The sequence below is a fragment of the Laccaria bicolor genome, genomic scaffold (assembly GCF_000143565.1).
Source record: "Laccaria bicolor S238N-H82 LACBIscaffold_46 genomic scaffold, whole genome shotgun sequence".
NCBI lineage: Eukaryota > Fungi > Basidiomycota > Agaricomycetes > Agaricales > Hydnangiaceae > Laccaria > Laccaria bicolor.
In genome coordinates this window covers 307,330-322,277 of record NW_001889917.1, presented here as the reverse complement: position 1 = coordinate 322,277, position 14,948 = coordinate 307,330, and the positions used below count along the sequence as shown (strand labels likewise).

Here is a 14,948-nt window from a genome sequence, read left to right as displayed (position 1 = left end):
ACCAAGCGCATCACCTCAATTTGGAAATGTCTCAGGCACAAACTGAAACTTTGATGGTCCCTGCCTGGCAACAAGCAAAATAGCCAGACCATCCTTGTTGCGGCAACACCCTTTTCTGGTCCTGCATAATGCATACTTGGTTGGCTGGCTGGCTATCAGACGCCAGAGCTCATATTTGAGAGAAAGTGTGCACAGCTAAAGTTTGAAGTAAACATGTAAAAATATGTTTTTGGGGCAATGTGTAGTGCTTTGCTTAGCAGGGTGTTCTATGTGGTGGGTGGCCCGGCGGAGTATCATAAAAAAATGACACCGCCGGCAGAGCAATATTTGCAGAGGCATTGTGTACTTAAATATGTTTTCGGTATAAACATGTCAAAAATATTCTAACAGGCTATTATAAATTTTCAATATAAAAGCGGAGGCGATTTGCGGTGGCTGGCCCGGCGGCGTATCATTAAAAAAATGACACCGCCGGCAAAGCAATATTTGCGGTGGCATGGTGTACTTAAATATGTTTTTGGTATAAACATGTCAGAATATTCTAACAGGCTATTATAAATTTTCAATATAAAAGCGGAGGCGATTTGCGGTGGCTGGCCCGGCGGCGTATCATAAAAAATGACACCGCCGGCGAAGCAATATTTGCGGTGGCATGGTGTACTTAAATATGTTTTTAGTATAAACATGTCAAAAATATTCTAACAGGCTATTATAAATTTTCAATATAAAAGCGGAGGCGATTTGCAGTGGCTGGCCCGGCGGCGTATCATAAAAAATGACACCACCGGCGGGGCAATATTTGTGGAGGTATTGTGTACTTGAATATGTTTTTAGTATAAACATGTCAAAAGTATTCTAACACACTATTATAAATTTTCAATATAAAAGCGGAGGCGATTTGCGGTGGCTGGCCTGGCGGCGTATCATTAAAAAAAAATGACACCGCCGGCGAAGCAATATTTGCAGTGGCATGGTGTACTTAAATATGTTTTTGGTATAAACATGTCAGAATATTCTAACAGGCTATTATAAATTTTCAATATAAAAGCGGAGGCAATTTGCGGTGGCTGGCCCGGCGGCGTATCATAAAAAATGACACCGCCGGCGAAGCAATATTTGCGGTGGCATGGTGTACTTAAATATGTTTTTGGTATAAACATGTCAAAAATATTCTAACAGGCTATTATAAATTTTCAATATAAAAGCGGAGGCGATTTGCAGTGGCTGGCCCGGCGGCGTATCATAAAAAATGACACCACCGGCGGGGCAATATTTGTGGAGGTATTGTGTACTTGAATATGTTTTTAGTATAAACATGTCAAAAGTATTCTAACAGGCTATTATAAATTTTCAATATAAAAGCGGAGGCGATTTGCGGTGGCTGGCCCGGCGGCGTATCATAAAAAAAATGACACCACCGGCGGGGCAATATTTGCGGTGGCATGGTGTACTTAAATATGTTTTTGGTATAAACATGTCAGAATATTCTAACAGGCTATTATAAATTTTCAATATAAAAGCAGAGGCGATTTGCAGTGGCTGGCCCGGCGGCGTATCATAAAAAATGACACCACCGGCGGGGCAATATTTGCAGAGGCATGGTGTACTTAAATATGGTTTTAGTATAAACATGTCAAAAGTATTCTAACACACTATTATAAATTTTCAATATAAATGCGGAGGCGATTTGCAGTGGCTGGCCCAGCAGCATATCATAAGAAATGACACCGCCGGTGGGGCAATATTTGTGGAGGTATTGTGTACTTAGATATGTTTTCAGTGTAAATGTGTCAAACTTCATTATAATTTTTTTTCTATGTTTGCGGAGTCAATGTGCAGTGGTTGGTCCGGCGGTGTACCATAAAAAAATTATATAACCAGTGGAGCAATATTTGCGGAGGAATCGCCTTGCTGGTGTACTCAAATACTTTTGCAGATTAAATGTGTGAAGCTTCTTCCAACAGATCATTCCAATATGTGTCATTTTTGTGGAGGCAATGTGTGGTGCTTAGTCCAGTGGAGTGTTTCAGAAGCAATGTGCAGTGCTTAGTCTGGCAGAGTGATTCCACTCAAATTGTAGCAAACAGCATACATAGGTTGATAATATTATGCATGATTGATATAAGCCAGACTTGTAATTCTAAGTATTCAACTGGATGATGGCCGCCGGTGTGTCACCAACACCCCGGCGGAGGGCAGCCCCGCACTGGGTTATGACATTCAAGGTACACCCAGCCGCTCCAGTGGTATGGGACATTGTTGCTGACGGCCCACACATAGTTACTGGTGGATTGTTCAGGGTCCGGCCACCCCTTTGACAATGGGGTCCGGTAATCAAACCGGCTGTCCGGCTAGCCCCTTACCATTTGATGGATTGTCAGGGCAGGGTGGCCCATTACTAATGAGCCAAGGTGACTAACTTAACTGCCTTTTGTCAGCCACCTCACAAGCACCCTTTGGGCCATCAGCTCGTACCTTCAGACGCGTTTAAAGGGTACCTTATCATTGGCAGAACAACCAATCGCTGCGCCACACATGTCCTAAAGCATCCTGGATACTGGTGTTATCCGGGTGTGGAAAGTCGCTCCTTCACAGGGGCGTGGGCAGGCAGATGCGTGATTGCACACCTGGATGATTGTTGGGGGCCTTTTCGAAGGTCTCTGGCATCGTCGCACCGGACGTGGCACCGCTGACAACGGTGAAGCGGCGGTTGGTTGCTTCTGCCTTTGAATTGGGTATTTCGCATGCGGACATTTCGACTCCGGTGAGTACATCTTATTTTTCTTAATCTCGTTTTTTTAACTCGACTCAGGACTTCAATTCAACCTCCTAGGCGTTAAACCTGTACTCAGAATCAACAGTCTGTGAGTCAACGCTGCCTTTGACTCTCACATTTTCATGTCGAAATTCATAGCCACAATGCCATCTGCACTTGTTTCCTTTCATCGTTTCTCCTCTCTTGTACACTCTCTTTCCCACCCATTCATCTGTATTAGTCTCGCGCTCTCTTTTGACGAAATAATGTCCTGATCATACATTACAACTTCACTTTAGAAAAGAATATTAATCTCACCGAGCTCTGATTCCTTGGTCAAATTTTTTACGTTCAGATGAGAGACTTCAATATATGTTTTTGCGAGAATGCACGACGTGATATTCAAAAATCAAGGTCTGCCGGTACTTGTTTTTTTTTGTTCAACAGTTCAGGGTCCGGTTCTTCACATGTCTTGATCACGCTTATGTGGTCGCAATCAAATAAAGGCTGGGGATGTGCGTGTCATCCCGCAGCCAACCGTTCTATTCTTTCCCCTCGAGCTCTTGAAATCTCAAAGGGCGCTCATGGACGGCCAACTTGAACCCATCCTTTACCAAGTGGTGCTGTAATTTTCTATGAGAGATCTGGTGCGAAGGCAAGCTCCCAGCCGCGAACCTCACAGCAATTCACGCTTTCCTCAAGTCTCGAGTTTGCCAGCCTCCAAAATCAAAAATCTATGTCACTTCCTTTATCAACATACTGTTTCTCCCAGGGCCCACTCCAATCCACTCCACGGGCACCCCAAGGAAGGTCTCTATATATTCGATGTATTTCCTGCAATTTTCCGGCAACGCGTCGCATGATGTCACATCCACGATGGAGGTGTTCCACCCAGGTAGTGTGGCGTATTCTACATCAACTTTGGCAAGAAGGTCGAGGTCAGCTGTGAGCATAGAAAGTTTAGCGAAAGAATACTAAAACACGGCAAGGAGAAGAGAGCATACCTGGGAATCCAGAAAGCTCCTTCCCATCAACGAGGTACTTGACACCAACTTTGATCTCAGGGAGCTTGTCCAGGATGTCGAGCTTGGTGATGTTCAGGGTGTCGAACCCGTTGATCATACATGAGTACTTCAGCACGACAAGGTCAAGCCATCCGCAGCGTCTGCGCCGCCCAGTGTTCGTTCCAAATTCCCTGCCAACTTCTTGGAGGTGCGTGCCCACGTCCTAGTTCCAACCAATGTATCGTAAGCAAACAAGCAGGAAAGCGAAGGGGGGGGATCATACATTGAGCTGTTCAGTCGGAAAAGGACCTCCGCCAACCCTCGTCGTATATGCCTTCACCACGCCTATAGGCTTACCGATCATCTTGGGCGGGATGCCGAGCCCCGTGCACACCCCACCGACGCTGGTGGAGGACGAAGTCACAAAGGGGTACGTCCCGAAGTCGAGATCAAGCATGAGCGCGTTAGCGCCCTCGACAAGCACGCGCTTCCCCGACGATATAGCGTGGTGAATATATACCACGCAGTCGATGACGCAGGGCCTGAGCCGTTCCGCGAGAACCTGTCAATTAATTGAATACGGTGGGAAAAAAGGGGAGAGTGATCAAGGACCTTGTATCGCAATATCTCCCCCTCTGTATCGTATTCAAATTTCCCATACCGCTTAAACCATCCCTCTACCAGTTTTCTAAATTTCTCCGCAAAGGTATCGTCGAATAGGTGATGGACCCTCAAGCCAGAGCGGGAAGCCTTGCTAGAATAGGCTGGGCCAATCCATTTTTGGTTGTCCCAATGCTGAAATGTAAGACACTATTAGTATTGTCATATGTGGATCGAGTGGACAGAACGTACCAGGAGCCGCCCAATTCGACCTCTTTGAGGCCATCAACGATCCTGTGGAAATCGAACACGAGATGGGCGCGATCGGAAATAAACAGGCGATTCGTGCAGTCCAGGCCTTTATGGCGGTATTGGTTAATTTGACAGGGCAACCAGAATCAGTGTAACAAGAAACATACCTTGAGCCGCCAAAGCGTCCAATTCACTAAAGAGGGATGGCAAATGAACAACGACGCCAGACCCAATCAGACCCGTGCATGCGGGATTCAACAGGCCTAACAACACGTATGGAGACGAAATAAGTGAAACCTGCGTCGTATCTTGTAATATAAGATCATGTACACACCACTGGGGAGCAAATGGAACGCGAAGGTCTTCAGGCCCGACAGGCACAACAATCGTGTGCCCCGCATTACTCCCGCCTGCGCAGTGCGCGCAGATGTCTACTTCCGCAGAAAGAATGTCGACAAGCTTCCCTTTACCCTCGTCCCCCCATTGTGAGCCCAGCACGACGGTCACTGTAGCGTAGAAGGACCCTCAAGTTCAGGGATGGTGGAAATAAGGAGCGAATCAAGACAAACCGCTCATCGTGGCTCACGGTAGTCTGTTAGGGTTCTGGTAATGCATAAAATGAAGGTGTAGACAGTAAAAAAAAAATGCACTGTACTGGACACAACCAAGAGATCTCACTGGCAGATGGCTTTGGAAGAGAAGATAAAAATCAGGATCGATCGTCGCTTCCTAATACAGTCATTTGGTCATAATTGTAAGTAGAGAAAGTTCGGTACTTTCGGCCGCTGCCGACGGCCTACACCACGCACTCATAGGATGGCCGTGTTCCCTTCGTGACCTGTAAAACCTAACTCAATGAACCAAACCGTCAGGAGATACCCAGCTCTCTTTGGGGTCCCATTCGTTCTTCTCATGGTTGCCGCGTCATATGGCCTCAGTACGGTCACTCAAACTCGGTACGATCTGCATGACCAGAAAGTCAAACATGTGCGTTTTTATTTCTTCTTGAAATGTCTGGCCTATGCCGTGTATCGACTGGTCCAGGTGACGAAAGAACAAGAACTCAAGCTGGACAAGAATCGCAAGAAGTTCGATATACGGGAAGAATACTTCGTACGCACTTCCAACATCCATACACTTTTCTCCTACTTCTATACTGAGTGAGACGTTTCAGAGATTGAGCGCCCAAGCTGAGGAAGAATGGGAACCCCGACGGATTCCGCGGCCAAAGGGTGTACCGGAATGGGGCGTTCCGCCCAGAGAACCTCCGCCAAAGTCGTCTGAGGCTCCATCACAGTCATCCTAGTTCATGGCGTGTTGGGCTACTGCGCACTAAATTTATCTTTACGCTGATGTCTATGTGTGTTGCCCATTCCGAAGTATTGCAACCACGGGTTTACACTAATCGTCAAGGCTGGCCATCACGCCAGTTTCGGATCACCTTGGGGTAATGGTTGCGATTCGAAAGCAAAACATTCCCCCCGGGTTATGTCTTCAAGGGGCCGATATTCTGAAGGGTTTTATGAAGCAAACTTTTTTACTCACACGAATCTCAGCAACTCTCCCGTCTTTCTCAAATCTTCTATCCTACCTTACTTGCTTTTGATGGAGACATCGAGGAGAGCGATTCATGGATCAGGAATACATTATTCTTCGATCCCACTTTGCTTGTTTCCGTCCTCAGACCCGCGATCAAGGACGCACCTTCAATGAAATGAGCCATGTCATTCCTCGACACGGTTCACCCAATGATATGGCCTTAGCCAGCCCGAGTCCTTTTTCGCCCTCCTCCCTCTTATCTTCTGGCAAGCAGTCGCCCTCTGCTCAGGCTGATCCTGCGGCGCTCAATAATATCCTTCCACTCTTTCCTGCCCATATTTTTTTCGCCAGGCTGGACGTCGAACTGGGTATTCCATCTGGCGCGACGCTAGGTGAGGCGCTCCATGCCAGGTTCGACGCGCAGAGGCTGGGCGAAGGACAAGGCAAGGACAAGGCGTATGTTTGGCGACCAAGACTGGTACACACCCGACCAAATACGCACGCGGCTATAAATAGAGGATATACAAGAGGAGACACACACACACAAATGAGGAGTACGACACATGATGTGAGAAGCGACACACCAGGTAACAATATGTCGTTCTTCGTGATTTTGCATTTTCGGGTGTGCCGTGCATACATTCGAAACTCCGCCACAAGTCACGAGCGTGATGATCGCTGTCACGACTTGGTCACGACCGCTTTCTCATCACCACCACCACCACCATTTGCTTGCCTGTGCCCCACCATCACCCGCGCTCTCTTCCTGCCCACCTCGCACCCTCGCTATGGCCGACAAGGACCAAGAGAACGGTTACGGGCCCCTTCATGTGAGTTCCCACTCTGTTCAGCCCTGTATTTGCTACCAACCCACCCCCATCACCTGGCGAATGCCCAGCAGGGCGAAGCCGGGGTGCTCCTTCCACCTCATGCCACGTTCGCCCCCAAACCAATTCCCCTCGCAAACGCAACCCTCGGATTACGACTAACCGCCTGTGAAAACGCCTACAAAACTGCCCAACTAACCACGGCAACAACCCAGCGCCCAGGATAAACCACCCACGCTGACGGAATCGGGCCACGAACATGCCCCAACAGACGGAATCCAGCGCTGAGCCCCATCGAGGAAGACCCAGTGCCGCTTGGCGAACCAACAGGGGATACAGCACCCACCCTGCAGCCAGGTCGCCTCCCCACTAACCAGCCCCGAATGACGGCGAAAACGCCAGCGCCCTCTCCGACAAAGCCACCACTGCGTCTCACTCGACCACGGCCGCGGAGACCACATGTTGACACCGATGCGCCGAAACTAGGCCGTCGACGGTGAGGATTCTTAGTGGGTACCTTCCGGGGTCGTGCTCTTGCTCCCTCTCTTAGAATTACATATAACTTGATGTATAGTAAGTAGTTCAAGGAATAAAATTTACAATCCCAAGTTTCACTTGAGCATGACGAGGCAGATTTCGACTTAACCACAGAAGTTTTGGAAAGTGTATGCACGATATAATAGGATATAATAGCTAATTTGGCCGTCACACATCACACATTAATTTTCTGACAGTCCAAAAAGGGAACATATGGGCGGAATGAATTGAAATAGTATGGTATCATGCGGATAAGATTCGACACACAGTGACTGACATTTGCCATCAATGTGTTGAACATTGGCCAGGTGTGTCGTTCTCCATCATGTGTGTCGTGTCTCATTTCTGTGTGTGTGTGTCGACTCTTGTCCGTCCTGCTATAAATAAGCTGTAAGAGCTGTAACCACTCCTCAGATCCAAACCACCACCACTCCACCTCTCTTGCCTTGCTCCCGGCTTGTTTGAATTGTCTTCTTCGAGCAAACACCTTTGGTCTTTCATCTCTATCTTCCCATCCCGCCAAGTTTGCAATGTTCGCCTCCTCAAGAGTCGAGCCACTGCTCACGCCAGGTACGCCACTCTATCTCGCCAGCTTCCGGGCACACTAACGCTTTATGTCAGCCACCTACGCCCAACGATGCGCAATCCCAACAGCATTTTACGCGATCTTAACAGCATGTCAAACTGTGTTCACACCATCTCGCCAACTGAACAGCATCTAAAACTCGAACACCAATGCTCCTCAAACCCTCAACGCGTTTCAGCCTAGGCGAGTCACCCATTCCCGTTGCCAAGTCAGATAATGCGACGGTCACATTTCCTATTGCGTGGTGGCCTCGAGCCTAAGCGTAGTAAAGTAGCCGCATTCCTTACTTGGGTGTGTAATCGACCCAGGTATTGGGGTGCTGGCGTGGCCCTCCCGTCAGGGGGCCGGAGTGACACACCATCTGCCAGGACTGCCACTGGATGAAGGTTGACTTGGTTTCAACATGGTGCATAAGTGGCTTTGTCCGTCTTGGGGCTGGTTGGGCCTCGTCGACGCACGGTGCTTTCAAATATTGGTGAGTCGTCAACCCGCGGCGGGTAGCCTTTCATTCGCAGAACAACCAATCGCTGCGCCACACATGTCCTAAAGCATCCTGGGTACTGGTGTTACCCGGGTGTGGAAAGTCGCTCCTTCACGGGGGCGTGGGCAGGCAGATGCGTGATTGCACACCTGGATGATTGTTGGGTGCCTTCTTGAAGGTCCCGGGCATCGTCTTACCGGACGTGGCACCGCTGACAACGGTGAAGCGGCGGTTGGTTGTTTCTACGTTTGAATGGGTTACTCTGTATGCGGACGTTTCGATTCTGGTACGCATGCCAGTCCTGATTTACATACCTCCCAATCTCTCGTTAATTTCAGCAAATGTGAAGCGACATGGCCGGTTCTTCTGTGTTTCGAAGGTCGATACATCATCGCCAGCCACCTCTTCCATTCAAAGTCTGCACCACCTACTTAAGACTTAACTCACGCCCGGGCGTTATTGATGTTCTCTGAATTAGAGCGCTGTGAGTCCACGCAAGCTTCAATTCTTTCATCTTCACGTTTACAGATTCGAATTTACAGTCAAATCTTCGCTCAATCTCCCTTCGTTTAATCTATTCGCTTCTCCTGTAGTATGTACGACTGAGCGACAACATCCCACCGCACGTTTGTATTGTTGTAAAAATGGCGAGCCAATATACATACTAGCCAACAAACCAATATCGATCTTCCAGGCTAGTATATCGGAAACGTATGCACAATTGTTAAAACAAAATGAGAACGTTATAACATCAAGCTGTTCGGCATAAAAGGTGTCAAGGCCAGTCTAGCCCGCTCACATCACTTCGTTGAGGGAAATTTACCTCCCAAGCGATATTGAGGTTGAGTTTCTTTTGAGAAGCCAATGAACAAATCCACTCGAATTTACCATCTTTCCCTAGTGCTTCCAGATCCACGTCGGGTTGGTCTGCGCCAGCCCACTGGGCTATGACCCCGTCTCCGATATTGAGAGGCTTTGGAACCTCTACCTCGCCCTTTTTGTTGGGCACTGGTATGACGAGCGCAGGACTGGCTAAGGCGACGCTGATAGCAGAATCTTCCGAGATGGGGAACTGGTCAATGATCTTAAGACGCTCGATCGCAATCGACTTGGTATTGACGATTGTGATGCGCTGGTAGAATGTGTGGTTCACGTTTTTGCTGAAGGCCGAGCGTTTGATTTTCTTGACCCGAGGTAGATATGTTATTCGGATTGTTGGATCGACGCTGGAAGGAGGGGCACCTCAACTTTCGTCCAAAAGACAACAAAAACTAAACTTACCCCAATGGGCAAGAAAAGCTCTCCTGGGGACTGACGGAAGGAACGTCCGACCGAGAAATGAAACTTCCATCGACATAAACACTAGCAAGCCCACTGAGAAAGGTGTACTCCGAAGTGTTCTCTATCTTTGCCTTTATTCCAGCCATGAGTAATTGGAGGAACTTTTACAGTTTAAACGAAAACAGACCGTTAAATGAACTTTTGCTTCTTTCTTCGGAACTGCTACCCAAGACATGGTCGCATCGAGTTTCAGTTCCGCAATCGTCACATTATGGGATTCGTCGTCCGTAGGAACAGAAATCAATCCCGGAACTTCAAAAGTGGCAGTAACGTTGCCTTTGGAAGAGACCACTAATTTCCGTATAGCCATCTGAGGTGGAGGAACGGATCCGGGGGCCATAGCATAGAAGGCAAGGTCATTCGACTTAGATTCTTCAAACTCATGCGTTCCGAACGATTGCTCTTTCTTTTTTTTGTAGTCAACCTCTCTGTACGCCCTGCTCGCGGGGTAATACTGTTTTTGCGAAAGGGTCCAAGGTGAAAGAGTTGGAATGCCTAACCCAAAGGTGGGCGTTGCCGTTTCCAACACGAGCCTAACATCTTCCCAGTCCTAGCAGAGTATATTTATTGCCTGGCCCTAACGAACGAGGTGCACATCCTGAACTCACCTCTCCTGTATTCTGCACTATGGAAGCCTTGTATATCAGCGTGACGGGTTGATCGCTCCCGTCCATTTTAACCTGTATGTCGTAAGCCGCATGCCAACTGGCATTACTGACAGCTAAACCACGCCCGTCAACTACCATGATGAGCACAACAGGCGCAATCCACGTACCATAAACAAGGGCCATTTCCACCTCACCACTCTGATTGGCAAAAACGCCAATTGATGCTGATACCCTCAAGGCATCATCCACATGTGGTTTCTTGAAAGTCCCCCGTTCAACATCCAACGCCTCGTCCAGATCCTGTAGCTCTTCCTCCAGGCTCAAAAGCTTCTGATCAAGCTCTTGAGCAACCGCTTCAAAGTTACGGGTAACCGTCTCCAGGTCAGAAGCTACGACGTGTTGGATCGTGAGGGTTTTCATGTAGCTATCCACAGTAGATATTGACCGCTTGCATCGCGAAAGAGCCTTCTCCGTGCGACATTTCTTCGCGAGGAGCTCTTCAAGCTTCGGGGAGGTCGACACCTCCTGAGATATAGGCGTTTCCGAAATGCTAACGTCGTGAATGGTAGCAGTACCGCGTCCTTCTACTCTACAAGGAGGTTTGAGCGATAAACATTGGGAATAGAGCCAACTCAACTCACCTCAAAGATTCGTGCTCGAGCACATTCGGTAGGCCAGAGATGTTCACCTTGTTATGCCCAACGTTGACAGTGAATTTGAACAGCCTCTTGATCTCCGCACGACCAGAATATACGCTGACGTCTATGATTTTGCTGTCATTTTTCACGATGAGCTCAACAACGTTGGGCGGTGGAACTGCAGGAGGAGTATTGTCGACTAAGGTAGTCATAGGACGTTTGACGATAGAAAGGTGCTTGGTGAGTCGTATCGTTTGGTGGGTTGACGACAAGTTGACGACGAGCCACCCAGTCACGAGTGTCCTGCGGATTCATTGGGAACTTGGTGCAGGGAAGAGTTTGACGGTTCCTGCCAAGTTCCCTGCACATTGCACCGCCACAGAAACTTCCCTTTTTTCTTTTTCGACACTAAGCACAAGTTCCATTTTTTTCTTCTTCAAACGTCTCTAGTCCAGCTGCACAAATTATGGTATGGTGGTATGGTATGTATTATGTCTAAAGGCAAGAATATATCCTGTAACTATCTATGGCTTATCCACGCCCCTCTTTGAATCCTCGCCTTTTTCTCTTCATGGCCTGAACTGGAGGAATCCTTTTCTTCTGCATTTGACTGGAGCGCCAATCTCTCCCTCTCCTCAACAACACCCTTCCGTGACTCAAGGCCACCTTCATACCCAAACCAAGTGTACCTCTGGCAATGGGGACCTCTCACAAGAAGGACCAAGAGTATCCACCCAGTCCAGGCTACTGAGAGCCCTGCGCCAGCTCGCCAGCCGTACTTCACGAAAACTAGAGTCCCTACGGAAGTGCCCATGACTTGGCCAATGAATATCTGCCAGAAGTTTTGTTCTCATCATGGCCAAATCAATTACTGACAGCGCACATACCGATAAAATTGATACGGCATTCAGTCTGGCTCGAGCAGAAACAGAAATTCTGAGAGAGGGAGGTGGTTCAGTGCAAAGGAATGTGAAGAAAACGAGCGACGAACCCAAACACCGCCGTAGTCAAAGAAACCTGCAACATCTGCCGGAATATATCCAACCCAAACGCCGCGATAATGACAGCTGCAACATTTACGCCTCCTGCTCCCAATTGTATGCTTTGGAAGCAAAGAAGCGTAAGGATGCTGAAGAGCGATGCATACCACGGAATCAATCTATCTATAATGTGTCCGACGACCGGCCCCATAGCTACGCCAGCCATCCCCACAAGCCCAAAGAGTCCAATGACCAACCTGGGAATGAAATACTTCAGATGTAATTTTGTATACGAAAAGACTCAACTCACGTCGAGTAATTATATGGTGGGCCCCCAAGCAAAAACGTTAAAGTAACCCAGAAATTGCTGAAGCAAGCGCTTGAAGCCATGTTGATGAGACACGCCTGTATCAAGATCGGTTCCGTAACGGCGAACTTTCCCATAGTCCACAAAATGCGGAAGTAGGTCAGATCTGTATTTTTCGATGGGTAATCCGGCAGCATGAGGTAACTCCCCATTAGCACGAGACTTTGTACCCCTATCGAGAAATAATAGACGACCCGCCACGACGCGAATTCTGCGATGATGCCAGCGAGGACGCGAGCTATTAATATTCCGAAGAGGAGTCCGGAAAGTACGACTGAAATGGCAGATGCACGGCGTTCCACGGGAGCTAAATCCGCTGCGAGTGGGAGAAGGATTTGGGGAGTGACTGAGACGACGCCGACTAGGTAGGAGAGAGCTTCAAAAGCGACAAGACTTTTTGTTATTGCGAGGCCGATTGTCAATGTTGTTGAAAGTGTCATTATGCAGAGAATAAGCTGTCTTCGTCGAACCAAGTCACCAAGAGGAGATATCAGAACAAGTCCTGTTGCGTATCTGGTTACAGTTTAGCTTATCAGACGCGTCGACTGGAAAATGATCTTACCCAGCCTGAACGAGAGTGGGTATTCTGCGAAAGGCATGAAGGTCATCTTTAAATGAAAAGCGCGATGCCTTTACCTTGAGACCTCGCTGTACGTAACGTTGAAAGATTTTGAAAGTTGGACTTGATGCAATATCGAGACGTCAACACCCTCTCCAGGAGGAAAAGGATATAGCACTCACTTAACAGAGGTTGACAGTAATATAAATTTGCGACAACTAGAGTACGGCACCATCAGCACCACATACAAAACGATGCATGAATCGTACTCACCAAACGTACTCGCGAAACCAAACGCGATGTTTAAAGCAATTCCAAAGTGAAATGGTTTGGAAGAATCGTAGCGTAGCCGCTTAGGTATGGGTATCAAGCCAAAATCTTTCGTGATGATTTCGTCTGCATCGGTTGCAATGTTCTGCAATGGCTTTTCGGAGTTGAGAACAGCCCCTGAAGGAATTGCAGCTGTATCAGTTATGGTCGCACTTTGCAAGCTGGAGTGGGACATCGTGATGGACGTGAAAAAGCCAAAAGGCGGTCATGAAACGATGGAAGATGGAGTCAGATGGGTATTTATAAAAAGATGAAGGCATATCCATTTGGTGACGGCGATTCATAAGCTGCCGGAACCGCTGCCGCTTGCCATCCCCGTGATCAAGGTTCAAGAGAAAAACTTGACTTACGCGGACTCTACCCTACTTTACCGCGGCAAAACTTTAGAAAGAGGCAAGGCCGGGGATGACAAACTCAAAAACGTCACCGATTCTTCACGATGGCAGTCTCGAACGTTTGAGAAATTTTGTGATCTGTTGAATCATCTTGGCCAACAACTTTGCTTCTTCACTGTTTGTCCGGAGACTCGGAACGCGAACCTTTCGTTGCGGAAGCACTCAGTATCTCGACTGAACAAGGGGATGAAAGGCTGGTCATCCTTCAGTCAAAACTATGATATATGATACCTCAGGCCTCAGGTACCATCACAATCTGGAACTCACAAAAACTTGAAGCTTGAAGCGCAAGCCACGTTTTCTGAGTCATTTCATGGTCCTGGGGTATGTATGATATCTCAGCACTTCCTCTTCCATCGGATCAACGAGCTTCAAGTCTTTCATCGGAACCCATGGTGTGGCTGTTCACGTCACGATTAAAACGCAATGAAATCTTTGCCGACGCGCCACAGCATGCGAGGCGCTGTTTCTGACAAAAATAACCAGGTATTCAAGCTCGACGGTATGAACGCTTCGAACGCCAGGGGCGCCTCGTGTGCTTCTTGGGCCATGTTGAGTTTTGTGGGCGTAGTGGTGAAGGGAGACAGTGAAAACATCCGATTCGCTGAGCGTCGATGACGGAAAAAGAAACGTCACGTGGGAACCACGGTTGTTGCCAGAGCCTAACTCCTCGACGCTGACTACAACACAACTTGCATTTCCTTGAAGGCATACCGACACAAAATGTGCATATTTTTTATTCTCGATAAGAACCCGAGCAAGATAAGGCGCATTTTGACGTGTTCAATGTAGAACTCCAGGGCTCCACAGGCTCCTGAAATGCTTCTGATGATACGTAAAACACATTGGCTCCGTGTGCTGGCTGGATAGACCCTTTCCCGCCAAATGTGCACCCAGTCCAGGACACGCCAGCTGGAAGTGGTACATGAATTTCAGGTGGTGAGTTCTATTGTCACTGCTCGTATGGAGGGGATGGAGAGTTTCGACGTCTTGCTTCTGAACCCTTCATCAAGGATTTGTTTCTCATTTGAGTACCGGGATCGGTGCCGGTTTACCTCCACACGACCGGAGGGTTAGGTAGTAGGAACCTGCCCCTCATAATGCCTTGTGACATTTCACTATCTTCATCTATGAAATCGATGTGCAGGG

General features: G+C 48.1%; 3 protein-coding genes across 3 annotated transcripts; all 3 read right to left on the bottom strand.

Moving 5' to 3' along the window:
* Positions 1-3,489: 3,489 nt before the first annotated feature.
* LACBIDRAFT_333008 (uncharacterized protein) lies at positions 3,490-5,187 on the bottom strand (the record flags this gene model as incomplete). Its single annotated transcript, XM_001887525.1, has 8 exons — positions 3,490-3,698; positions 3,760-3,982; positions 4,043-4,321; positions 4,372-4,554; positions 4,608-4,717; positions 4,779-4,874; positions 4,944-5,117; positions 5,181-5,187. The coding sequence occupies 8 exons, from the start codon at positions 5,185-5,187 to the stop codon at positions 3,490-3,492; spliced, it is 1,281 nt and encodes a 426-aa protein (XP_001887560.1).
* A 1,885-nt stretch (positions 5,188-7,072) lies between these two features.
* Positions 7,073-7,572, bottom strand: LACBIDRAFT_310521 (uncharacterized protein). The gene has a single exon (XM_001887524.1). The coding sequence runs from the start codon at positions 7,436-7,438 to the stop codon at positions 7,172-7,174; it is 267 nt and encodes an 88-aa protein (XP_001887559.1). The 5' UTR covers positions 7,439-7,572; the 3' UTR covers positions 7,073-7,171.
* A 1,784-nt stretch (positions 7,573-9,356) lies between these two features.
* On the bottom strand, positions 9,357-13,579 carry LACBIDRAFT_333006 (MFS superfamily; the record flags this gene model as incomplete). Its single annotated transcript, XM_001887523.1, has 11 exons — positions 9,357-9,404; positions 10,642-10,643; positions 11,585-11,623; positions 11,814-12,000; positions 12,056-12,104; positions 12,160-12,405; positions 12,459-13,028; positions 13,078-13,101; positions 13,152-13,197; positions 13,257-13,292; positions 13,348-13,579. 11 exons carry the CDS (start codon positions 13,577-13,579, stop codon positions 9,357-9,359), a joined length of 1,479 nt encoding a protein of 492 aa, XP_001887558.1.
* Positions 13,580-14,948: the final 1,369 nt, after the last annotated feature.